We start from the raw sequence: 27,929 nt of genomic DNA on the forward strand, positions 1-27,929 counted from the left end.
GCACCTCACTCTGGGAACTTTAGTGTTTAGATAGAATCTTCCACACCAATGAAAGGGTGTCACTGTCCCCAAAGGAGTGTCACTGTCCCTCCATGTCTCCTGCAGGAGATTAACACCATTAGCAGGGCAGCTGCTGGAAATGTAAAGGACTCAGTTACCTTTTAAAATCCAGTCTTCACCTTCAGTGATGGGTGTCTAGTGTCAAGGATGTGTTTTCCTGAGTGAATTATTGTTGCATTACCAAATATTAAGGTAAATCACAGTTAGTTTCAAATAACCTGGCACAGTAAAAATTTTCAATATTCTCAATGCGACTAAATATAAACATTGCTTTTAAAAAGTAAATATTTGCTTATATATGTGAAATGTGCCATGACTCAAATACTAACACTGAAAGAGAAAAGCAAAAAATACTTACTTGTGCCAGATTTGGAAAAAAGGCTTAATGCTAAGAGTAGCTCAGTAAGAATTAAAAAGCTCAAATTTCCGCCTTCAACCCCGATAGCTTTAGGGGAACAACCAAACTTTTCAGATTTTTTTTTCGCCCTGAAACCATGCTTGTAGCCGTAAGTCTTACAGCTTCACATATCCTGATATAAAGACAGGACAGCTGGGCTGCTTCAGATATGCTGTAGGTGCCTTGAAAACTCTTTGAGAGAGAATCCAAAAAAAGAGGAAAGAAATTAAATTCATTAAGCCTCACTCAGACGTGCCTTCAGAGGAACTTCTGCTGAAAATGAGTGAGCAATATCTGGCAAATCATTCCTGAAGACATTTTTGTTAAATATAAAACGGCAATCCGATCAGAAAGAGCACTGACCCCTATACATTCACACACAGACACACACACACACACATACAGATATATAAATATATATATATATATATATATATATATATATATATATATATTTATGTAAAAATATGGACACTTAGCAACCAAGAACAATCTAACTTGAACATTACGTAGCTTCGGGAGAAGTGTAAACCTTTTCTGTTATCTTGACCTCTTGGCTTTGCTAACAAAGCTGGTTTCACTTTAAGTGGGAATTAAAGTCTACTGATGTGCTGCCAGTTTCTGCTTTATGTAACTATAAAGTGTCTTAATAAAGGGGTTATTTACAGAATGCATTCCTGTACCTTTCTCCTACTTATTTCCTAGGTTCAGTATATATCAGCATTCCTAGCCCAACAGCAGCAATGACTTTTAAAAGCATTTAAGATCTCAGGTCATTCATTTTACATGTTTCAGAAACTATCATTAAACACAGGCAATATGAATAAAGTAAAAATCTGCACTTCTTATATCTGAACAAACACCACCAAAGGGACTTCAAGGCGGACCCCCATCACTGGAAGTCAACCTGCTCCGCGCGGATTCCAGGAAAACCACGGCTTCCGGGCAGATGCCTTGAGAAAGGATTCAATCCGTATGCAACAAACGTTAGCTGCCAAAGGCGGGAAGTCAGGAGATGGCAGCACTGACAGATATGTGAACAGTACAAAACAGACCAGTACTGTACATGGTTAAAACACTATATATATATATAGTGTTTGCCAGATTTGTTTTTCAGATTTCAGAATACCCACATATTCAGGAATCGATAAAACAGATTTCAGAAAAACAAGACTAACGGTGATGTCTAGATCTAACCTCAGCATCTGAGTGCATGATAAGTGTGACATTGAACACGCCTTCAGCTATCCTCAGAGTAACCAAAGAAACGATGATGGCGGCATCATGGCGAGCAGCTCAGCTCCTGGCTCCATCGCTGCAAAGCGTGAGACACCAGATCATGACTAACTCTCTCCCAGAGCCTTTAGGGTTCCTTCTGCTTCCCTCTGCACAGTCAGAGCCAAATTGCTGTGCTTGAGCAGAGGGCATGGAAGTCAGTTAGCCAACGATTACCCTCTCAGCTAACCAGATGGGCTCAAACAGCCCTGAAAATCACCACAGCACATGACCACAGGGCTACAGGATGAATAAGTGGTAGAGTAGTAGCACGTGATAGTTAATCTACAGCTACAAAATCCCCAAAAAGAGGTTGAATTTATCCCACATAAAACTGGAGAAATATTTACATAAATACCTTAAAGAAAAAAAAAACATTTTTCCCATATTCAGACAACCTTGCTTCCCACAAACCAAGGACACCATCTTTCTCTGCTAGAAAAATACTGGCAAACATAGACACTGGTGGTAAACCTTAAAAATGACAAAAATAAAATGTTTTCCTACGGTAGGGATCCTTGGAGAAAGAAATACACAACAAAAATGCTGCACATGTACACATATGTACTTTGAAATAGACGAAAGCTTGCAAAATACAAATCAATACAAAACAATGCTTGCAGGGTGAAAAGTCGTCAATAGACTATGATATTAAAAGTAACTCCAGGGACAGATACGTCTCAGTAACACCAAAGTGACAAGAACCTGCACTCATATCATAAACCAACCCTGATGACAAGCAGCCATAGAACACAATAAATAAATTATAACCAATAATTTATCAGGGTATGAATAAAAAGCAAGTCAAAAGGGAAACAGCAGACAGTCAGCTCCAACACAGACACACGAGTGCATGACGACCAGCACAGACACACGAGTGCATGACGACCAGCACAGACACACGAGTGCATGACGACCAGCACAGACACACAAGTGCATGACGAGATTCGTCTGTGTCCATGTTAAAAACTATTTAAGCAACATTTTGAAAATTTTTATTTTGATCAAAATGCCTGTCAGAATTGGCCGCGATATTGATCCATGACTTCCTGTTCAAATTGGAAAATGTATATATATGAGATGAATTAGCACAGCTAGTGGCTCTGGGAGTATGACGTATTTACGGGGAGCCTGACGTTGCGTCCGTTGATCTCGGGATACAGCTGAGGCAGAACTTCACTGATCTCCAAAACATTGTGATCCTGTGCAGGCTATACAGTCATACAGGACATTTAACAGATGACAGGTTTTTTGTCAAGAGAATCCTCATTCGGATAGAGCACTAGTCATTGATTTGTAGTGTTCAAAAGGGTGATTAAACATCGCTTAAAGGGGATTAACCTTCAAGCTGGAAAATAATCACAGTCTAGCAAATCTTCTCTGTAAATCTGTGTTAATGGAGAGTTTCCTGGATGTTGCTGACAGCCTACTGCCGTTATGAGGTTTGTTGGCGGGTGAGAGTTCTTAGTGGGCCGGAAGGCTGCAGAGGTCTTTCTGTTATGGCTTTGAATGTGAACTCGGAAAAGACGGTCAAAGGACGTCGAGGCTTCCACCTCTGTATATGTAGACCTTTCTCTAAGTTCACATCAGCCCTATAACCCAGTCAAGTCAAATGATGCTAAAACCATCACAGGCTTCTGATCGATGCTGAGGTTTCATTGTCACAGTAGTTTAATACAAGCCTCAATATTTGGTTAATATAACATATTTTGTAATGCCAGTGGTATCAGATCCATCTTGGGTCATGGATTTCCCATTACTGGCTACTCTGATAAAGTGTTAACACGTCAAAGAGGACATTAGTGTAACACTGAAAGAGCTACAACGAAAAAAATTCTATACATTACTATACAATTAGCATAGTCAGTAAAGCAAACTCAAGTCCAGTTTTCAGTAAAAAAAAATAAAAATAAATAAATACTCAACAGAACATCTCCATTCTCAGTGGTACTGAGATTGCTAGTGTTAGCAAAAAGGCAATTCCTGCTAGCAGAGTTGCCAGGTCTGCTGTTTTCCCGCCCATAATCTACCACGGCTGCTCTCATAATGTACCGCGGCAGCGGACTGTAAGGGAACAAAGAAATTAATTATTATGAATGTAAGTGGCTCCTAATCCTGAGTAATACTGAATCGCTACAGCCACCGACAGTCAGAGACAGACGCACAAGGAAAGCAGGGTGGCCAACTCCCACACATCTGGCGTGACCCTCATGCTTTCAGACTCTCACGCAGGCAGTCTTACGGTCAATCTATATTGTTCCATTATAAACCTAAAATTAACAACATCAAAGGTGTTGGGGTAGTTTGCAAACTCTACAGACTATTTGCAAGGTAATAAAACTGTTACATACATGTAAAACCTCGTGCAGACTCGTATCGAATTGAAAATCTCATGCCAGTCAGCTGACCAAAGTTGGCAACCCAGGGAAAGAGAGTACATCTGTCTACGTGTCATTGTGTTTAACTGTGTTAAAATGTTGAACATTTGAATGTGATCAGTGTGCAAAATACTGGTTTATTTCTTTCAGACACAGTATACTGGGATTTCAAATATTTGGCTAGTTTCAGCTTCCGTTGGGCGGATTTTTAGCAGAGCTTGAGCTGGAGATTTTTATTGCACCTGGCAACACTGCCTGCTAGCATTTCAGTAGATAGCAGCATGATAGAAGTCCGTTTTCAGAGTCTTTGAAGTCAGTTTAGCTAACCGTAGACAAATGGTACAGGCAAAATCAGGTCTGACGCAGAAGATAAGAATGACTCACCGTGTCAACTGTCAACCATCACTTCACACAACTGCCAGGGTCATTTCTAATTTAAGACATGTAGGATATTTGCAGAGGAATAAAAAGACAATATCACACTACTATCATCCATGGTGTGCTGAGACCTGTGGAATCTGGTATTCGAGTGCAATATATTTCATGAAGACGAGTGTTGTGTAAACTGCAAAATCTATGCCACTGTATTAGAAGGAGAAAGATATTACATGGTTCCTGTTTCAGTTTCGGAACACAACACCAGGCCTGTTACAGTGGAATTAAATTTATTCTATGTCATGGTTGGTATGGATGTGAATTACTCAGTGATTCTGCTCTTAATAAGTGCATTTGCTCTGATAATACTGCATGGAATACCACTTACAACTGGTAGATATTTGTTTCATTTGGTATTTTTTTTTGTTTCCTCCACGAATTCAGTGTGTTTACCCTGATAAATGTAGATGAACAGTTTGCTTATTGGACGACACTGTTTAAATATGCCAGCATCAAAACTGTTTGCTGACCATGTCTTATAGAAAGCATCCCTAACAATGATAAGACAAGGCATTCAAGGTCTTCTGAAGCCAAGTCATACTTTTAGTATGTTTTTTAGAGCAAAACTCGCGCAAACTCAAAAGGGCAATCACGCAAACTCAACAGGGGGATCATGCAAACTCAACAGGGGGATCACGCAAACTCAAAAGGGCAATCACGCAAACTCCACAGGGTGATCACACAAACTATTTTTTAGATATTTGCCTAATACCACAGATACCGATAACCGGCATATTTTTTAGATATTTGTGTAATACCGCAGATACTGATAACCAGCTAACTGCTGAACCCCCTGCAGATCTTGGGGATGAGGCAGGCGGCGGAGGGGGTGGGGGCAGTGATTGGCAGAATGATGCTACATAGTTTTTCTTTATGTGGAAAACGAAGAATCAATTAATTCAATAATAAACAAATGTCATGTTCTGAGCCATCCCTTGGACCAGTACTTTGAGATCTCTTCTAAGTGGTGAATGAACTGATGAAATCCCTCGTCCTCCACTACGGAGAACTGCTGATCGTCCAAAGCTGCAATCATCTCGATTACTTCTCAATCATGTCTTTAGATCTGGCAACTTTGAATACTGATAAAGTCTGACGCATCAGTTTGATGCTGACATCTTCGTTTTTAACAAATAGCTGCTGATACCAACATGTTAACTTGTATACCATGCATCTGTATGCTTACATAAAGTGTGTATAAGCTTGTATAAAGTCTCGCCTTGTCTTGCCTTGGAGCACCTTATTTACCATATTTAGAAAGATGCTTCACTGCTTATTATTATTTCCTATAATTTGTTTTGCAGCAGTAATTATGCTGTTCAAATTGCTACACCGTGTTTCAATGGAGGCATCTTAATCAAATAAGCTTATGTAAGGAACAGCAACCTGAGAAGGAGGGGAAACAAAGCGACACTCAGTGCTGGAAATTACACAGCCTCCGGCCTGGGGACTTTCTGCTCATTTTTACATACATTTCAGGCCGAGTATCAAGACGCGCACACAACAGTCTAGCAGCTTTTATGTTATGCTAAGCCTGCTGGAAAGTGTGCCACAGAAACAAAATGAGCTAAAATCATATTTTTGAAGGGGGTGGGGGTCAGGTCACTGGGCAGTTTTCCTGTTGATGAGAGATAAATTGGCGGGTGCTATTTTACTTCAGCTGCTAACTTGGATTTTCAGAGCCTCCTGGTTACAGGTTTGGAGTTGTGCTGTGTCTTGTTCACCGGAGTCATTCAGCTCCTGCAGGTTTCCTGTCTGATCACATGTGGTGCTGAGGCAGTCCTGTGCCGCATCGCAGGACCCCAATAACTAGAGATTCTCTTCCCAAATCCTGTGCCACAAGCTTCTCCTCACTATTCGAGAGAAGATCGGAAGCCCTTGAATGATGTACGACCAGTAACACTGCCCTATGAAGGCCAAGATGAAGCGTTACACAAGGTGAAGAAGTTAAAAAAGGAAACTGTCGCTAAGGTTAAGATGCTCTGGAGATTTGCTGAAATCCTCCTGTAACATTGTGCCAAGGCAGCTGATGTTTGTGTCTGGTAATGCTGCAGACTTTGTGACTTACAATGAGCAGCGGCTCTCTAAACATTGACTAGTCACCAGCAAAGCTGTCGTAACAGACACCTGCCTCCAGGAGGCGCCCTTTGGCGATCACATCTGACTTGCGTCATCGTATTTGAGCCACACCTCTTCTCCCCCTGACGCTTCTTTGATAAAAATGTCATGCTTACAGGCGTCTTTATTTGATCCCAGGGGCCCAGGTCCATCTGAAATGTCATGGGTTCATCGTCAAGGCTGGCGCTGCCAAGAATGTGGCAATGGGTATGCTAACATCCAACCCAGAGAGCAGGTATAAATAAGATGTACTCCCCACTTTAGGTAAGGGACATGCCTGATCCGCTGCACTTTACTGCCATCTTTCATTCAGTTCTTCATTTTATCAAGATGTTTTCTTCAATTGTAATTTTAAATACACAAGAAAGCTGACTCTGAAAGTTGCCCAGCACGATGCCCACTTCTGCTGAAAGTGATTTTAAAATCTGGCTATAAAAGCACTTACTGCCATGAGTCTAGCAGTCATCTCAGCATATTCAGACATATTTCACAAAATACTGATTATACATTTTTTTTTCAGTGTCTGAATTGTTCTTTACACAAATACCACCCTGCCAGGGCCGAATTACGGACCGGGCCAGCGGGGCCGCTGCCCAGGGGCCCTTGGGGTGCAGGGGGCCCATGGGGCCTCTAGCCCAAAACAATTTGCAACGCTTATCAACAATGTATTTTCATTTGTCTATTTTAGAGGGCCTACATTCTTTGATCCTCTGCCTACAAGGGCCCCTGAACCTATAGGGAGGGCGTTTGGCTGCCAAGGGCCCTTGAACTGTGGTGGTTGTGCTGGTGGTGGTGGGGGGGGGGCCTCGCGAACATTTTGCCCAGGGGCCACACAACCCATAATCCGTCCCTGACCCTGCTGGTTATAAATCCCCTTCTTAAGACTAGTGAGCTATAATATCAGCTGTACGACTCCGATCAGCTACCCTCGTATGAGACCGCATTGGATTTTTAAGCTTCGTTCAATGTTCTCTGCCATTTTAAAAGTCAAGCACTGCATAATATGTAATGTGTCAGGCATGTTTTTTTCCGAATATATTTTTCGAACTGTGTAGAAATCTACGGCATGCTGGGATTCTGCTTGTGGTTTCATGCTTATTTCATCATCGGTTTTCACTGTGTTGCAAACATCCTACAGTAAAAGAGTTCCTCTGTGTTATCAAAAAAAAAACAGATATAAAAAACAAGCTCCTGAAATGAGGTTGATGAAAATGTGTTCACCTTGTTTGATCTTTATTAAGAATTCCCACCTCTTTTCCTAAGAGAAACGAGAAAAATATAGACTGGATCAAACCAGTGTACTTTTTCAGCTTGGCACCAAAACCATCAGTAGATGAAAATAAAGTCAAGAATAACTTATTTAGTGACTGTGCATTTTTTTTATGCCAGTCAGACTCAGCCAAGCATCTTGTCTATTTTTTAACTTCATTTTTTATTGCACTTCGTGCATCAAGCAATCGAATCCCTCACAGATAAATCGGAGAATGAAAGGGCAAAATCTAGTCTGGAGGCGGCTTGTAAAATAAATGTAATCTCCACACCCACTCCAGAAATTTTCTTGTTGGACAGTGTGATTCTCTTTTCTCTTGTATACAAAATAAACTGACAGTGGCGGGAGAGTGCACCCGCTGGAGATCTGGCGAGTAAACACAATTGTGGTCTACAAAACATGATAATTACAGCTAATTAAGTGGTCAGTGACTAAAGGGAAACAAAAGCTCATGCCTTGGGGTGTGGCAGGGTTGCCAGACGGCTACGTTCTGCATGACGATCATCGTTCTCCCTCCGCATTTCCTGGTAAAGGTCACAATGCTGAGCAGGTCAGACCAGATGTCTTTTTCCAGAGCCAAAGACTCTGGCTCATTCTCGGTGATCCCTAGACCTTCCAAAGCCTGCTGGGAGATATAATCCCCCCCGCGTGTCCTAGGTCTTCCCTGAAGCCTCAGCCCAATGCTTGGAACAGCTTCCTTGGGGGTCGTCCAGGTGGCAGCCTTATATAAGACGGCCACTCCAACTCGGCTGACAACTCCTGTTCTGAAGGAGCATCGGCTCTATTTTGAGGTCCCTCTGCATCTCTGAATTCTGACCCTGACACAGAGAGGGAGACCCTGTGGCTGCTTGTACTAACGAAATTGTACTATTTGTCATTACCCACATTTCATGACCAGACGAGGACTGAGGCCTTGTCCTCAGCCTTACTTGCAGGTATGTCCATTGATCTCAAAGTGAGCACTGAGGTCTCCCAGGAGCTCAGCAGTGTTCCTCACCCATCTTCTCTGAGATGGCTGGGTACTCCGAACGCCGTTCAGTAGACACACGGAGGATTTTCCTTGGCAGCTCACACCGATGCCACCCTCAGGTACACAAGGGAAAAATCCAGTTGCAGAACCCTCAGCCCGTGAGTATCCTACACCCAGCTCAGGTCATTCTCCATAGGGAACTCCAGAGTAGGAGAGACTCCACCCCCATCAAGAGCTCTAGTTGCAGAGCCCACACTATGTGTGGAGGTAAAGCTGAATCTATCGAGCCAATACCTTTCCATCTTTTGCAATTGGTCAGGCTCCTTCCCAACCATGCAGGTAATGTTCCCCATTGCCAATATCTAATCTAGGGGTAGGCAGCCCTGATCCTGCAGTGCCGGTATCCAGCAGGTTTTCTATCCTACCTGAGGAGTTACTATCTGTCTGAGATGAGCTGTGGTTCATCAGAGACCAGGTAGGATTGAAAAACAGTTGGATACCGGCACTCCAGGATCAGGGTTGTCTACCATCATTGTCCTTCACACCTACCTGCCCCCAAAATGGCTCCCCATCTGGCCCCCATGTTTCACCATGCAGGTAATGGACCATTTCTGTGTGAGCCAGGCAGGGTTATATGGGAGTGCCGACCAGCAAGTGCTCACCTGTGAAAACTAACCTCCCAGGTTAGTCCAGGTACCCCCCTGCAGTCCAAATACAAGTGAACTGTATTCTCCATTATTCCCAGGGTACGTGATTATGTGCTGAACTGATAGGGTTTCCTGTGCTTCCTGTAATATATGACAGGCTCATGGGGACTCTATACTAGATTAATGGATTAATATTTTGGATACACCTAGTTTTTAAAACTATCCTTCATGAACAGACATACTACCATTGGTGAACATTGGTGATCTTCCTGTATTCAATTCTACTGCTGTCAAGTGAAAATGACTAGTGAAAATTCCATAATTGTCATATTGTAAATGTGTGAACTTCAGCCCAAACCTACAAATTAAGTAAGATACAAAAAGTAAATCATAGGAAGTATCTGCAAGGTCCAATGAAAATGGAAAAATCATTTGGTTAATAACGACCTTTTCTGAAGTGCATAGTATAAAGAAAACAGAGAATTTAGAGAAGTCCTTGGACTAAGAATAAGATACAAAAAACCCCACAAGATAGCTAATTACTTAATGCAAGACAATCTGTGTATTGTGAGACCACGGCATAAACGGCGGAGAAACCCTGACTGAAGGCTGCGGACTGGATACCAGTTACTGACATGTAGATTTACAAAATGTAGGAGGGTTTCATTATTCTCTCACAAGACTATCAATCAGCTCATTTTGAATCCATAGAATGTCATAATAGCTGAACTGTCAGAAATTCGCAGCGTTGGAGAATGCGGATCCTGGAATGATGCCCGGGACATTGAGGAGAAGATTGCGGAGAAGATCTCTTCTCTCTAGCGTTTAGTGTCCAGCACTTAAGTCCTTCAGTGAAGTTCAATGCGGATGGAGTGCATTGTGGGTTGTGGGCATCCAGTGTAATCAAAAGTGGTCATAGGGGATCTTCCCAGGCGGAGGCGGGTCTGCTCAAATTGCACATAACAGCTGGCAAGGACCATTTTTAGGTCCAGTGGTACAACAGCGACTATTACTCTTCCATGTCACCTCTGGGACACGCAATAATATTGACCTATTAATTATTTTCTCCTGTTGTTTTTTTTTTCCATTTTTCAGGCACTCCGTTGTAGTCGTCTATGTGAAGTTTAATGAGGTAATTGATCACTTGTTTAAAAATACCTGGACTGTTCAATCATCAGTGTCACCTTCAATCTGGACAGCCATCCTGTAATATAAAATAAACACAATTCCCAGCTCTATTTAAATACTTTATGGAGAATTAATATTGTTTTTTTTTTTTTAAAAAAAAAGTCAAATGCAGTAATATAAATTAATATAAATATAAACTAAATGACTAAAGTTTTGGGTCCATAAATTAATAGTTATATTCTCTGAACTTGTGAAAGTAATAGCTGTATAGCTGATATTAAGGTTATATACACTGGTTTATGTAAGGAGTCACTTTATTACTTTCTATTGAAACATACACAGAAGACTTATAAGAATTTTCTTTTGATAATCCAGCTATCACAAAATCACCGCATCAAGGACACCAATACGTATCTTTCTGTTTACAAGAGGAATGCATTATGATGTTTATGAATGTGTTCATAGATTCTTATATCCATGGCATTCATAGAAGGTGTTACCCAAATTACTTATTTAATCTTTTGATGTCCACTGACTTTTGAACATAAACAATCCTGGCCTTACAAAGGCATGTCAACTGAAGCTGACAGTGACCGTATTTAAGCTCTTACAAAACCACACACTTTCAGGAACAATGTGGAGAACTCTTTATATTATGTGTTTAACACTCCCCCCGCCCCCCAACCCCACATGCCACAAATGCAGCAACATAATTTGAATCCCAATCTGTAAGTTATTTTATCTCCTTTTTACTGGGGCCATTTAATAACTGATGGCATGACAAAGATATCAAACTTGATCACTGCAATGTTGGGATTATTCAGTTTAATTCCGCAATAGAGGAATGTGGTGGGAAAGTACTGGTTATAATGAAAGGTTTATTTTATTAGAAATGAAACGAAAACCAGCGGCAGTAAGAATTTGCTGGAGATACAACATCTGGCGCCACAAAGGCTTCTGCTGTCCGCAGCACATGAAAAAACGTCAAGTGTCCCTGAAGTCCGCGAGGACCGGGAGCCATCTGTCCACCTCGGCGTGGATGGCGGTGACCTGCTCACGCCGGTCTGTGCAGCACAGAGGCCAGCAGGGCCAGGGTGGTGTGAGGAGGACCCGGAAGGATGGGGGCCTTGCCACAGACCACTCGGGCGGCCTGCCTAAATGCCTGTGCGGTGCGACAGCTGTGGTGGGGGGTGAGTTGGGGCTAAAAAAAACACTTATTTTCCTCATCTTCATCAGAGCAGGGAAAGCTTTGCAGTTCATGCATTACAAACAAAAGGTTAAAACTTCTAATGCAAAGACAGGCCCAGGTCTTGTAGCCTCAGGTGGTGGTAACCAACTGGAACTGTTCTCATAAAATATATTTTGCTGCATAAATGGATCAAATGCACTACTAAGATGTACGGGTGCCTTTTACAACAAAATACCTCTTAGTGAAATTAAAAAACAAAATAAAAGCATAATTTTTCACTTCTGTTTTCACTCTGATTTATTAAGGCTATTCCTACATCCGCATATGGATGAATGAAACGCGCCTCATTACCTACAGAGATGCGCCCGGCCTGCTGGAGGCCTGGCCACTATCAGCATCTTACTGTGTGCGGCCGAAAACAGCAGCCACTGCGGCTATCGGGACAGCCCCCCCCTCGTCCCCCCTTCAGCGGCACTAAATAAAAGGCATGGATATGAGATCAGGCCAAAGACAGGAGTGAACTTCATTTCGAACCCTCCTAAAATTACACACGACTCATTTAGCAGGAAATGAGCTCACAATAGGCCTGACATACAGAAGAGTCCGATTCCTTATACACACACACACACACATATATATACTGTATACATGCACAGTGTGTGTGTGTATGTATATATAAAATTTTTATATATATATATATATATATATATATATATAAATAAAAATATATATATTTCAGATGACCTTCTTAGCTACAGATTACATTGCTGTAGATTGTAAACCACCATCGAACAGTAATTTAAAACCTATTCCAGGATTTGAGAACTGAGTATAAAAGATAGAACAGAAATATAAAAGAGCACTTCCATTTTAATCTTGAGGATTTTCTGAACTTAATCGCAGATAAAATCATAATTCCAGCACGTAAAGCAAAATAATCCCAATCTGTATCGTTTTATCCATTTAGTATTTGGTTGGTTATTCATGCTTGGATGAGGTCACCGCTGAAGGGCTGGCATTTTTACTGCGGAATGTCTGGCCAGCTTACTGCGGACTGGGCTACAAGCCCCAAGGGGGGGCATAATGATAACAGACATTTGTCAGTATTTCTTTGCCGGGGGGCTGCAGAAGATGGCCAGACAGATGGTCTTCTCACTTGAAAGACACTAGAGTCTGTATTTAACTCCCCCCCGAAAAGCGAGAGAATGCGCACTGATGCCTAATATAAATTCTTACAGACTATGAGCCACAAGTCCCAAAACCTCCACCCGTACGACAGCTCTTCGACATCACCTCTAACCACAAAGTGTCCTTTTTTACACCAGAATGAAACATGCATTTCTGCCAGAACCGGAGAAAAATGCTTGATTGGGTTTGGTACGGGGTAAGAAACCGAATTTCAACCAGAGATAAATCTAACCTGAAAAATCGTGAAAATGCTCAAAGCCTTACCGCGGTGAATGGAAGTGAGTCCCGTTACGGCTCGCTGTTCAGCAGGGCGCATGCGTCGGAGCCGCCCAGCTGGCCGCGTGCGAATGCCGTTACTGTATTTTACGTTGAAGGAAGAGCCAAACTGCAGAGTGCATGTATGCAAGGCAAATGCTGATTTTTCTTAAGTCTGAACACAGGGAAACAGATACAAACTAGATGCCTTCAGACTTATATTCCTTCAAAAGTTTGGTTGATTACTACTTAAATGTTTTATCCATGCTATTTTGTACTAGAAACGTACGTCTACTTTTTCACTAGAAATGGTTATTTGGGTATGCGGTGTTATTTTTATGATTGATTTCTTTGTTATACTTAATTTGGCAACAGATTGTACAATTTGCACTTCATTTTTGTGAAAGTTGTTACTGGAAAAAACAAAGAAGCAGACCTGTGTAAATCATGCTGGCTGTGAATTTATTCCTGAAGGGCAGCGGCGTAGCCTATACCTAGTACACGCAAACGATGCCACTACAGCACGAAATGCAGACAGTGTGCATGGTTTATCATACAGACGTGCCATTTAATGCTTAATAGCCGATAAAGGGGGAAAACAATGGATTGGTATCGGCAGATACACAAAATTTTTATATCAATATCGAGATCAGACCAGGATATAAAAAACGATATCGTGCCACAGGACGATACTTACACTTCATGCAGTATGTCAAAGCCATTTCAACATAATGAGATGTTTCTGTGCAAATGCAAAATAAAACTGCAATCAATATAATTAGTTTGTTGCATTATAAGATGCTCATCTATACATTGTCCGGACGTGTATTGGTCAACCGATGAACCGTCATTAGTATTTTAACCGGTGTGATGATGGTGATTGGTCTTTAATAATAATATAATTATGCTTCAATGACTGGATTTTGTGTACTGTGAAAAAATCCTACAGTAAAACATGCAGGCTATTAATAAAAGGCATGGAAGGGATGACAATACGGTTTGGCATACAGTGACTGTGAACACAAGCTTAGTAACCAAAACAACATATTCCTTCTCACCTAAAGACACAAATAACCTCACTGCCTGAGACAAATTAGCAGCTTAAAAACCGTATATTGTGCGCAATTTTAAAAGTCCATCCATCAAAGAAATAATATTGGTGACAAAACCAAAATTTACACCTTACCATATTTAGATTAGTGCCCTTGGCAATATCCACCAAATCAAAAATACTACACTGAGTGGTAGATCAAAGACAACTGTCCCATTTTTATTTTTCATAACCACTTTTCCTAGCCAGGGTAGTGGGGGGTCCAGAGCCTATGGGCAGGGAGCAACCCAGGACAGGGTGCCAACCCAGTACAGGGCACACTCACACGTACAAGGCAGGGAATAACCCAGGACAGGGTGCCAACCCAGGACAGGGCACACTCACACGTACAAGGCAGGGAATAACCCAGGACAGGGTGCCAACCCATCACAGGGCACACTCACACACCAGTCACTCACATGTACGAGGCAGGGAATAACCCAGGACGGGGTGCCAACCCAGGACAGGGCACACTCACACGTACAAGGCAGGGAATAACCCAGGACAGGGTGCCAACCCATCACAGGGCACACTCACACACCAGTCACTCACTCATACAAGGCAGGGAATAACCCAGGACAGGGTGCCAACCCATCACAGGGCACACTCACACACCAGTCACTCACTCATACAAGACAGGGAATAACCCAGGATGGGGCGCCAACCCATCACAGGGCACCAACCCATCACAGGGCACACTCACACACCAGTCACTCACACGTGCAACTTGGTAACTCCAATTAGCCTCAGCATGAGTTTTGTACTGTGGGGGAAAACCAGAGCACCCAGAGGAAACCCCACAATAACACGGGGAGAGCAGGCAAACTCCAGACACATGGAGCCCTGGCAGAGACTCAGACCCTGGCTCCAGTGGTGTGAGGCGACAGTGCTACCCACTGCACCACCGTGCTGCCTCCAGTGACAATTGTATCTCAAATAATGAAAAAAAAAACAAGAAAAGAAACTGAAAGATATAGAGCCACGCATATATGCTTGTTACACGACCTCGCCACTCAGCCATGCAGAGTCCAGGTGAGCCTGTCACTCCTTCCTGGATGCCCAAAGGCTGCAGGGCACATGCCACACGCTATGGGCAATTTACAGACATAAACTCACTAAGTGGCTGGGTTTTGGGACTCCCAGAGGAAAGCCGAGCACCTGGACATGCGGAGGACATGCAGACTGCACACCGGCAGTGAGGGAGGCGCAGTGGCGTGAGACTGCTGAACTAAGCAGGCATGTTATCATCTACTGCATTATTCATGTCATCCTACAGCTGTATATTTACTATGAAAAGACAGTACAGGGATTATAATGTATAACAACAGAAATAACAATTAAGCAAAGAAGAGAAACAATTGAGATATGCAAGAAACACTTTTGCAAATAATACAGATTTTCTAAATTCTGGAATGCTTGGTATTTCAGCCAAATTTCATATCAACTGCACTCAAACAAAGATAATTTCAGTGATCGCAAACTAGCTCGACAGATTTCATTTTGCAATAATTCTAATTTGTAAATATAGCATAAGGCATAAGCTACACAAAAAACAAGCAAGTGAAGGCGGTCACATGGAGTTTTGAGGTTCAAGGTTCAAGGTAAGTGAGGGTTAATTTTGGCTCGGAAGCTGTATGAGGACATTTGCACCACCAGCAGAACTCACTGGGTGGACAGTGCTTAGCTGTGGCAGATGGAGGAGCTGCCACATATAACATAACAGCTGATTTATTTTAGATAACTATCTGCATTTACTAAGATATACAATCACTGCTCCATTGACTTAACAACAACAGGCAAGACATACTATAAATAAAATTTTAAATACCATTTTATTATATACTAAAACTACTTTTATAGTCTAAAAAGTTTGAAATGTATTTCAAAAAAAATCTTTTTTAATGACTCAAGACAGTTAACTTGAAATATGTGACAATTTATGTTGAGTCTTGCATCGACATCTGGCACACTGGCATCACACGCCAGGTAAACAGAGGGGAGGTTTTTATATTCAAAAATATTTACCGTGCTGAAAAACAACTTTTCTGCCCTGGTGAAGGCTAGTGTTTTCTCTGTGAATTTATTTTGAGGCTTGAACATGTAGAAACGTCCAATATTCTTTGAGAGCTCATTATTGTTTTGGAAATGTACATTCGTGCTACTTTGACAGTCATTAAGACAACATGTGGAATTCCTTAAAAAAAATCAATCACGTAAATAATTTTCCTAAATGACCTGTAAAAATGTGAGATGGGCACCTGAGTCTGAAAGTTGCTTTGAGATGCGGCTTTTCTAGGCAGTGGAGGAAATTCAGTATGACTCCAAAAGGTCTTTGTTTATCCCGAAGGGGGTAATTTATCGTAATCCACCCTCAGGTGCCCCTAGGCCTAACCCTATACTCCGAGATAAGCAGGAGCCATCGCTGTCACTAGCAACTTTCAACAAATGGAAAAAAAAAAGGTCGAAATTTTGCTGCGGGCAGAGAATGAAAACAATATGATTAAAAAGCTTTACGTTTGGCTCCAGATGAACGTTTGTCTTTGATCAATACATTCACTATGAAAAGCACATAATTCCGAACGTCCTCGCTGTGCCGACTCTGATCTCCCCGGAGAAAAACGACACAGGAAAATGCATCAAAAGGCTGTTTCTTACTGTCATGTCGGTTGGCGGTTTGTACCGGGTTCTCTCAGAGGCACGTGCAACGTATAAGTGGAGACACACACATCCTTCATTTTATATGCAAAGACCTTGAAGACCTCTGAAATAGCGAGACATTTCAGAGAGAGCTCCGAAATTTTAAATGACGCATGGAGTGTTACAAAGGCAGTCGGGGATTGACACATTAATTGCCCAGACAGACCATGGAGACACTGACAACAAGCGTCACAAAAATGACGCTCGTGGGCCATTAATTTCCTCCTCGTTTGTGGGTTAGACATTGCAGGCTTTTGTCTTTGACGTGCTGCAGAAATGAAGACAAGCAGCAGAACAAATGGCCCACAGCGCTCTGACATCTACGCCTGTCTTCCCTGACATAAGTATCAGCACAGGGGGACAGAAATCACACAAGGCTGAGGTCTTAATACTGCAGCCATTCCTGTATTCAGAACCAGACACATCTGCAAGGAAATTAGCTTTATTGCTACTAATAGTGAACATGGGTTGATGTGTTGCGGTAGAATACTAACGGGGACACCGTGTTTAGCTGGCAGCACATTCACTTACGTCCCGGTTAATGGGCTCGCTGATAAATGTAAAACACGCACTGAGCAATTGTTTCCCGATTAGATTAATCAAAGGGATTCCTCTTCCCCACTAAAAATACACTGGGGGGATAGAGTGGAGGTTCAGGAGTGAAAGGGCTCTGCAACCGCAGGCGCACCTGCACACGTACCGCAGAGGCAAACGTAAAGCCGGCAAGTGATGTTAGTTTGAGTATTCACGTCTCAATGTTCACGCCTCAATATTCACGTCTCAATGTTCACGTCTCAATGTTCACGTCTCAATGTTCACGCCTCAATATTCACGTCTCAATGTTCACACCTCAATATTCACGCCTCAATGTTCACGCCTCAATATTCACGCCTCAACTGTGTATCAATTAAAGCCATGCAAGATATTAATAGAGTAATTTCTTATACAGCAATCTGAAAGCTACCTATTTACAAGCAAAATGCTACTTAAATATTTCAGGTATAAGCTATTTTTATTGTTTTTAATAATAAGCCAGAACATTGTCACTATACTTATTTATCAGCTTTATTACTTAGTACAGCTAAATCCTTGACAGCATTTTTAATTAATGCACACTACTGTTCCCAGCCAATGAAATACAGCTATACTCTGAACAAAGTGCATGAAATGAATTTCAAATTATTATTGATACGGGCTTAGAAATCGTAAAGAAACCCTGAAGTTGGGGGGGAAAAAATGAAAACACTTTCATTAGCCGAGGGACTCCCCAAAAAGAAAACCACAGACACACCTCATGAGTCAGATGGCAAATTAATATTGTATGGCAGATGTGCTCCAAAAGACTTCAAAGGCATTAAGTTAATCTTCATGCAGGAGAAAGACAGACTATCATTAGCACTTTGCCTAGCATAAAGCTGTTCATCCCGAGCGCAGCGATTCGATTCTGCGTATAAGGTCACATCAGATTTTGACATGTGAAGAAAGTAAGAGAGCCGACGTGAGATCTTTCTGCTATGATCTTACCTTAGAGACTCTATTGGCCACCTCTCGGCCAACCATGAGGCCCTGGACAAAGGTACGTGCCGCAATAAAGGCACGAGTCACTTGGGCCTTCAGCTTCCGGGGCACGTCCCCAAAGGGCTTCAGCTGGTCCGTGTACTTGCTGATGCACTCCAGGTAGTCATCGCTAAACTGAAACTGGGAGTTGAGCAGCTGGAACATGCGTTCTAGGAGCCGGGACCAGAAGTCATTCAGCATCTCCTCCAGGTTGACGTTGCCACCGGTGTAGTAGCGCTTGAGCTCCGTGAAGAGGTCCTGGAAGACCTCGGAATTCTGCATGTACAGCTTGCCGTAGGTCCGTACAAACATGTCGTTCAGCGACTTCTCTGTGTTCTCCAGGAGCTCCAGGAAAAATTCTGCATTGAAATGATTCATAGGCAAACAAAAAGAAAATGGAAAAACAGCTGTCAGAGGGAAATGTACCTCCAAAGGCAACGATAACACCAATATCACTGTAATATTTTTCGATAAATCGATTTTGGAACCTCAAAAATACTATGCGCATATTGTATTTGTATATGATATCATTTATCATAAATATACAACAGACATATTAGAGGTACTACATTAATTTATCATTATATATAAATATGCAAGATTTCAATATAAGTCAAATACAAAAACAACTGCTGTTGTTAAAAAGCTTTGCGCCACTTACTTCATTAAAACAGACCATGTTAAAGATAATAGCCAGAAGTTAATCCTAACCACTGTTTTAAGATTAGCTTCCATTTTTACTTATATAAAATTTCACTTAATACAGAAATAAACATTTTTTAAAAGTTTGCAAAGTACTTTTTTATTTTTACCAGCTTTGAGTTGTCGACAAAGCAAGGGGAGCGAGTTCCACTAAAAACACCAAACGCAGTTCTTTGATTTAGGTATAAATGAGATCGATTTATTATGAATATTTCCGCACTGTAAAATTTGGGATCGGTTGTTCTGTTTGGCTATCGGCGTTCGAAAGGCTGCTGCCAGTCCATATGGTATTTACATCAGATTCTGTTACTAACATTAAGTGGTGAGCGTGCAGATTTATTTTTAAGCCAGCGCTGTCAGTGTCTAGCACTCGGCGTTTTGCTATTCACTTCTGGATTTCACGATGCAAGTATTTAGGACTTGCAGTGTCTGTAATTCTACACTGACCTGTCACTCTTGTCCTTCTATATTTCGGGCAAACTACTTAGCAAGCACTGTGGGAACTAGGCACATCCTGTCACTTTAAAATTGCACCCCCCACACCCATCTTAAGCAAGCATTAATTTATTCAACGATTATGACAGACAGAAATGGCTTCACCTGTGAACAAACATTTCACAACTTTACACTGCTGCAGGACATAACTTCGTTACCAACAGGCAGTCTTGGACAACCATAAATAATTAACTACCCAAAATAATGACACCCTGACTACCAACATAAATAATTAATGAAAAGGTTCTCATGTAGGGAAACAAAAACGCTACCAGAATTTAATCACCGCTGCTGTTATAAACGACTATCCTGTGTAATGTATCGGAACACTAATCCTTTTTTCACGCTCCATTCTAACATGATTCACAGGTGATGCAGGAGGGATGAACCCACATCATTTACCCTGGGGGGGCAGCTGTGTGTTTCTCCACTTCTGCTAAATGGTAGCAGTGAGGCTTTTAACAACACCTGACTTCCCAGTGTGTCAATGTAAATGTGTAAGAGGAGACACAGTTAAAGTGTCAGGTCCAAAGCTCAGTGAATTCCGATGATTTCTGAAAGCTCATTAGGTAATACTAACATTTCAGCATTAATTAATTTTCACAGGCTACATACTGGTGGTTCGTTAATCCTAAAACCACACAATATCTGCGGCGATATTTTGTGACTTTTTTGGTTGACACCTTTTTAATTGTTTAGGTTATTCATATTCATAAGCATAAGCTGATTTCGTCTTTGCTGCACCTCTGGGTCTTTGTCCTTACAACCAGTCAGCACCTTCGTATGACACAAATTTACATCAGACACCCAGTGTAAACAGTGAGTTTTCAGTGCTGTCATGTAAATAACACTTTACGCCTGACAGTGCTCTAAATAAGAGTAAACAGTGAATGCGTCGGAAATCCGTCCCTTGTGCGAGTCTGTCAGATGTACCTCGCCAGTTCACAAACGTGTAACAGCTCAAAGTAAATGACAGGCCTTTTAATGAAACACAGAGGACCTTCTCCTCTGTGTTCAAAGGCTTAATGTTATTTGTTTTGGAAAGCAATAAGAAAAAATCACAAGGGTCTGCAGGATATTGTCAAGAAATATCCATTATCCCACACTACTTTTCAGAACTCTTTGCGACATGTTGAATCGTCCTTCAGCATGGCTGATCAAGCAGGGATAGTCCTCTTATAAAAGACTATTAGGAATTTTGAGGGTGTTGTTAGCACTGGCCATTGCCCACACATGTACACAAACCACTAGCTAAAAAGTGTTTTTATGTAACAAAGAAGGGAGAAAAACTGCAGTAAGAATAAGCACATAACTAATTAACTGCTATATTGCTGCATACTTTAAGGTAATTTTATCTTCCAAATGTAGTGATATCATGAAAATGTACATTATTAAGTAGATATGTATGGTAAATTGGGGCTACAGATTATGTCAATCTTTCATAATATACAAAACAATTTTAAAATAATATACATAATATACAATAATATAAATAACATGGCAAGCTGCCATACCATAACTGTCAAAACCTAATTTAATGGGTATGACCCATTACAAGAATTATACATTGTTAAAAGTGACATGTTGATACTGTCGATGTACTTTTCCTAACTTGAGAGCATTCGGCTAGGTCTAATTTACATATCATTTTGGTGAAATGTAATACACTGACATGCTGTGTCTGGTTACGGTAATGATGACAGTAAAATGGACACCCGCGTACAGTGCAGCCATATGTGTAACCTACATAGATCATACTATACAGCTTCCTGATTCCCCGCCTCCATGCCACCAATTCCTGGCTAATAAAATTTAGAAAAAGTGATTGATTCCCAGCACTGATGCCATCGCATTTTCTGTGTGGGATTCCAGGACACAGGGAAGATCCGATAGGCTGATCCGTCTCTGTCCTCCTCGATTTCAGCATGATACCATGCAGTCACGGAGCATTTGTTTGGTAGCTATCCTTTTTTTTTTATTGATTGTCTCTAGGTTAAACCTCAAAGAATATCATCTTTTGTGACTGGAAACACGTCTGCCACACTGTGACAATGTCAAAGTGGAACTCCAGCGCGGCGAAAACCAAAAAATAAAAAAATAAAAAAATAAATAAATAGAAATGAAAGGAATGTTCAGTGGCGTTCATGTACAAGCAAGAAACTGTTTATTGTTACATTCTTGGAACTCAGTACTGTGCTGAAAACAATTTTTCTACTGAAACGCAACAGTAATATTAAAATTTTATACATAAGACGCTGCTGTTACCTTGGCCAGTTAATGTAAGCATTTCTACAGCAAAGTACTCAAAGTGTTGGGATTCAGAGAGCTACCTGTAATCGCAGCATATTCTTCAGACCAACTATGGAGACGTTCTGGGGAACCCTGGCATTAAACAGACCGGCAATGGCAGCCTCGTGCCTTTCAGTTCCTCCTTTTACCTCCTCTGTCCTGCTTTCCCTATTTACAGGTGGCAGTCTACCAGCTCTCTGTCACCAGTAACTTAAATGAGGTGGTAATGTCTTCTCCCATATGCTGTCACTGAAGGGCGGGTCACCTTTCATGGGGTCAGAGACACGAGATGTTCAGCAGCTGATTAAACTTAAATAAGTTCCTGTTAGAAATTCCTTCGATGTCTGCCCCCGTTTCACTAATGGGGAGACTTAATCATCAGTTTCAGCTGGCTGCCACCTCCTAGCGCCTTGTACAGTCACCAAAGCACCAAAGTCGGAGCAGACCCACACCCCCGAGTCCCAGCCGAAAAGTATGTCCTCTATCAAAGGGAAGTCGTGGTTCTGAGACTTGAGTTGCTGCCATCATGTGTAACACGCATTCCCTATCAGTCTGAAGCGGTATCTGTCAAGGTCATCTGACTCTTCTCAGCCACTTTCAGAATATACTTACTACCCAATGACGCCCCCCTGCATCACTCGTTTTATATAACACTTCAGTGACTTACTGGAGCAAATCTAAGGGGTCTTATTAAATTTTAATTTCTTTTTTTAAGTGCTCATTAGTGCTTAGCAATGCCTTTGAAATTAAAATATTAGGGGCTACACTTTACTGGACTTCCACCCCCACAAAAAAAAGCCTACTTATCAAAAGTGATCTTTCCAGCTGCACTGAACCAGATTTGAACAAGTGTATCAAATGTTCTCATTAAAGAGTACTAAATCCCTACTTACGTATTCTAGTTTCACTGCATTGGACAGGCCTGTGATTACATCATCACTTATTAACTCATGTGTTTCATACTGGGCCATGCAAACCCTCCCCAACCTTAGCTTCGATGTTACAAAAAATTCCATGATGTTTTCCCTGCTGCAAAATCTAGAGAAATCTAAGCAATTCATTTTATGTAGTTCTATGCAATGTGAAATTTCTATGGCCATTATAATCAGGCATTGATTTGAATAAAAAGCTGCATTGAGAAAATAATATTGCAGGTAGGTTTCCAGGCAATAACGGTCTGGTCCTTACATACTTCACAATGCCTGCTGTGATTCTACTCAAAGAATCTCTAGCACAGTTATTATGCACAGTAAAATTATACAAAAAAGTTTGCAAACAGCATACTTCCCCTGTTATTTATTTATTGAAAGTTGCTGGAAATGAGGTTGACAAAGCAACTGCTTCTTGTGTCTTAATCAAAAGGCTGCGTTAAATATTTAATCAAACTACTACACGGCCCTCCAGAGAAGCGAAGGAATGGTCCATGGATACTCAATAATTAACCATTGATAACATTCACACTTTTCTTTCTTACATATTCTTTATGTAAATGTACATATGAAAAAAATACCATGGATATTAAAATCTTGCATTTCAACGTGATTCTAATTATGTCATGATTCTTTTCAGCAAAACTATCTACAAAACATTTGCAAATGAATAGTCTTAAAGAAAAAAAATCGGCAAAAAAAGAGTTTATAAAGGATGATCAGTGACTAAGGAGCTTGTACATGTATCTAAAGGAGCCAAACAGAATTTTGTACTTGTGATTTTAGTCTGTGACCTTTTGCTTACAGTTCAATAAAAACTAAACTGATGCACCTTTGTGAAATGAAAGCACACGAATCATGCATGTTACAAGACATCATGAACTGAAAAAACAAAAATACAGAATGTTCTGCTTGTGTGTGTGTGTATATATATATCACCATTTCAACAAGTTGTCTTGCAAGCATGCCAACTGCAGTCAGTCTTGTTTGCAGGTGAATTAAGGAACTTGTTCCTCTGGGAATCCAGGTGTCAGTACACATGACTCAGTACACATGACTCAACCAGCCAAAAGCATCCATATCTTAAGTTGTGGGTCACAAGGTATAATAGCTTGGAAAAAAATTACACCAAGGTACTTAAAATAAGTAACAGGGGTGAACGTCTTCAGCCGTGACAATTAATTGAGCTTCACTTCGGTTAATTGAGAGCACAGAATTAATTTTGGGTGTCATTACCTGCACGTGGAGTGTAATCATATCAAGGGCCTGACTCGGTTCACTGTCGACTAAAGCTATCTCTGTAAAGGAACAAATTAACACGTTGTAAGTTGAAGTACTTTATTAGCCCTTCATGTGAGAAGAGTTTCATAGCTAGGTAACACATACACACCGCACAAAATTAAATCATGATATAGCTTAGTGATGAGTGATTTCTGAACGTGTAATCTAAAAATATCATTAAGTGAGAAAAGTTCTTAAACAAAAGTAAAACAACTGGAAAGGACTACAGGACATATTTAAAAAATGATCCTATGGTTTGAGACGATAAATCACTGGAATGCAAAACCCAGGGTCATTTGTCTCCTCAAACAATAAAGTCTCAACAGGCCTTTTATTGTAATGACTTCATAAATGTCTTCTGCGATATTTTGCTGACAAGGCAGCAGCATTCAGGAAGCTGCTGAAGGTCTGCGCCCATGTGGCTGCCCACTAACACCACTGTCATAATTTAGCCAGTTGCGGTTATTGATTAGCCCATCAAAGAATGACACCCATTCACTGGGACGGCCTTCAGTCATTTCAGGCAAACGGCTTAGGACAGAGAGCCACCCGCTCATTGTGATTATAGGGAAAATGTGTCTCGCCTTGCATATTTCATAACGTTTGTCACCCTATCAATTATTGTCTGGCATCATAATGATACTTTATGGCATCAATTGCTTTATGGAATCTTTTTTTTCCCTTTTAACAATGTTCTGGCTTACAGCAGGAAATACGGGGAATATCTGAGTGGTATTACGTGTGTTTTCCTACATTGACGGAAGACATACAGCTATGTATAAAAACATCAAAAATCACCCCCCCCCCAGCTTACATCAGAGGATACATCATAGGCCTTGTTGCATATTGAATAATCGTCCTGCACAGCGCTCCTGTCTGCTCTGACTGATAATACTGAGGCATCTGGACAATGCACTCGAGATTCGGAACGCGGCTTCCAGGGACACACAGACTACGTAGTTTATGAAACAGCAAAGCTGCGGAGCAGAATCTCACACGAGTAACGTGAGTGCATGTCTGTCACGGCTACTGCAAGCCTGGGGAAGCAGCCATGTTTACCGTAGATTTTCAGAAATATTTTTTACTGCAAATATTTATCATTATTTATTTATCATTATATACAGATAAGATCTTGTACAATGTTGATTTTATCCTACAATTGCAGCTGGGAACAACAGACTTTATCCCCCAGGATATGCATGCAGTTGGGATTCTCCCAATGCACATTCCAATTTCCAAGCTTTGTGTATGAAGATGCACCAGGAAGAGAAACACCTTCGGTGGTGATGCAGATGGACTGCAGTTCCGTACTGTGCGTTGGAATCCACTGGACATGGATGTTGGCTCGGTTCCTTTGACCTCAGAGTGGTGCAGGATTTCTTTAGTGCAAACAGGAGGATCTCGCAGACAGAAGGATCGGTTAGAACATCAGTATAAATACTCCCCTATTATGAAAAAAAGTCCAAAACCATTGTTTTTGTTTGGGAAAACTAAATAAATCAAAAACACCCACAAGGACGCAGACCTATAAACATTTATATCTTATAACATTTCAGATTGTTTTGTTTGTTCACCAGCACTATGTCTTCTGGCTTTGTTACTCCCAAGTGGATAACAGTGTGTGCAATGCCTCTTAAAATAATGAGTAAATAAATGCCTTTTGCGTTGCTCTGCTCAACGAGCTCCTTCACTCAAGACTTTGATTTCTCAGATATTTAAATAATTCCTGTATTGTTCGGTCGATGCTAGTGGCTGACCGATACGGCTTCTTCAAGGGCCAGTGCCCATAAGGTTATTTAGAGAGCAGGGTGTCTGACGGGTGATGGAAGGCTGAGATTGGATTGTACCTAAATGCAGCCAATAGGAAATGCGATGAGCAGAATAACAAATGACAATAACAGGATAACTTTACAGATTTATTCAGCTCTGCAAAGAAAATAATGGAAACACTCTACTAGAGGCCATGTTTTAGTAATTTATAAACACATTCATAAAACATTATACATATGGCTATAAATATTTATCAAAAGGCATAACACATTATAGCCATATGTGTTATGCATTATGACTACTGTATGAAGCTCTCATCTATAATGTACTGTAGATACCTCTAATGTATTATAATGCTCAGTATAAGCATTAAGGTACTGTAGGCTTTGTACTGCATTATAAAGGTACCTATAATGCATTATAGATGAGAGCTTCATGAGGCAGTCATAATGCATAATAAATCCGGCTAAAATATGTTATGCTTTTTTATAAATATTTAAAACCATGTACTAAACACATGGCCTTAAGTGTTACCAAAGCAATTTGCATACATTCCATACAAATGTGCATGTCACTGAAGACAGCTGTATCTCACTGCAAGGCTCCATGGCCAAGGCATAATCACGCCCGTATATGGATAGTCTACTAATTCATAAAAGCATCCTACACACCTATAAAAATCAACATTCCCCTTTACTCACATAGGCTTCCCATGAGGAGAAGCAACAACAATTGACCTGAATGTTGCATTTGGTTGGGATTTGTGCTGTTTTAAGGAAATCTGGAAATACAATAGGCTATACTGTGCTTTCAAAAAATATATTTATTTGCACTCCTGAATGAGTTCACCAGAATTTGTCTCAACACAAAATCTCTCTGAAGCACCATGAAAAGCACTCTGGTGTGAACTTGCTGTGAGTGCAATCTAGCTATAGTAAGGAATCTAGCTGTAGTAAAGAATCAAGCTACGGTAAGGAATCAAGCTACAGTAAAGAATCGAGCTATGGTAAGGATTTGAGCTATAGTAAGGAATCGAGCTATGGCAAGAAAATGAGCTATGGTAAGGAAACTAGCTATATGGAATTAGAATAGAATAGAATCGAATAGAACAGAATAGAATAGAACAGAAAGCCTTTATTGTCATTATTGAGCTACGGGTAAGGAATCTACCTATAGTAAGGAATCGAGCTACAGTAAAGAATCAAGCTACGGTAAAGAATCGAGCTATGGTAAGGAATCAAGCTACGGTAAAGAATCGAGCTATGGTAAGGAATCAAGCTACGGTAAAGAATCGAGCTACGGTAAGGAATCAAGCTACGGTAAAGAATCGAGCTATGGTAAGGAATCAAGCTACGGTAAAGAATCGAGCTATGGTAAGGAATCAAGCTACGGTAAAGAATCAAGCTATGGTAAGGAATCAAGCTACGGTAAAGAATCGAGCTATGGTAAGGAATCAAGCTACGGTAAAGAATCGAGCTATGGTAAGGAATCAAGCTACGGTAAAGAATCGAGCTATGGTAAGGATTCGAGTTATAGTAACGAATCGAGCTATGGTAAGGATTCGAGTTATAGTAACGAATCGAGCTCTGGTAAGGATTCGAGTTATAGTAACGAATCGAGCTCTGGTAAGGATTCGAGTTATAGTAACGAATCGAGCTCTGGTAAGGATTCGAGTTATAGTAACGAATCGAGCTATGGTAAGGATTCGAGTTATAGTAACGAATTGAGCTATGGTAAGGATTCGAGTTATAGTAACGAATCGAGCTATGGTAAGGATTCGAGTTATAGTAACGAATCGAGCTATGGTAA

General features: G+C 41.0%; 1 protein-coding gene across 1 annotated transcript in view; it reads right to left on the reverse strand.

The window, feature by feature from the left end:
• The window catches only part of LOC125709706 (glypican-6-like), a 184,929-nt gene that overhangs the window by 77,980 nt on the left and 79,020 nt on the right, over positions 1-27,929 (reverse strand). The window contains 1 exon segment of the mRNA XM_048978401.1: positions 18,622-19,013. Coding sequence (XP_048834358.1) covers positions 18,622-19,013 — 392 coding nt within the window.

The sequence above is a fragment of the Brienomyrus brachyistius genome, chromosome 16, assembly GCF_023856365.1.
Source record: "Brienomyrus brachyistius isolate T26 chromosome 16, BBRACH_0.4, whole genome shotgun sequence".
Classification (NCBI taxonomy): Eukaryota; Metazoa; Chordata; class Actinopteri; order Osteoglossiformes; family Mormyridae; genus Brienomyrus; species Brienomyrus brachyistius.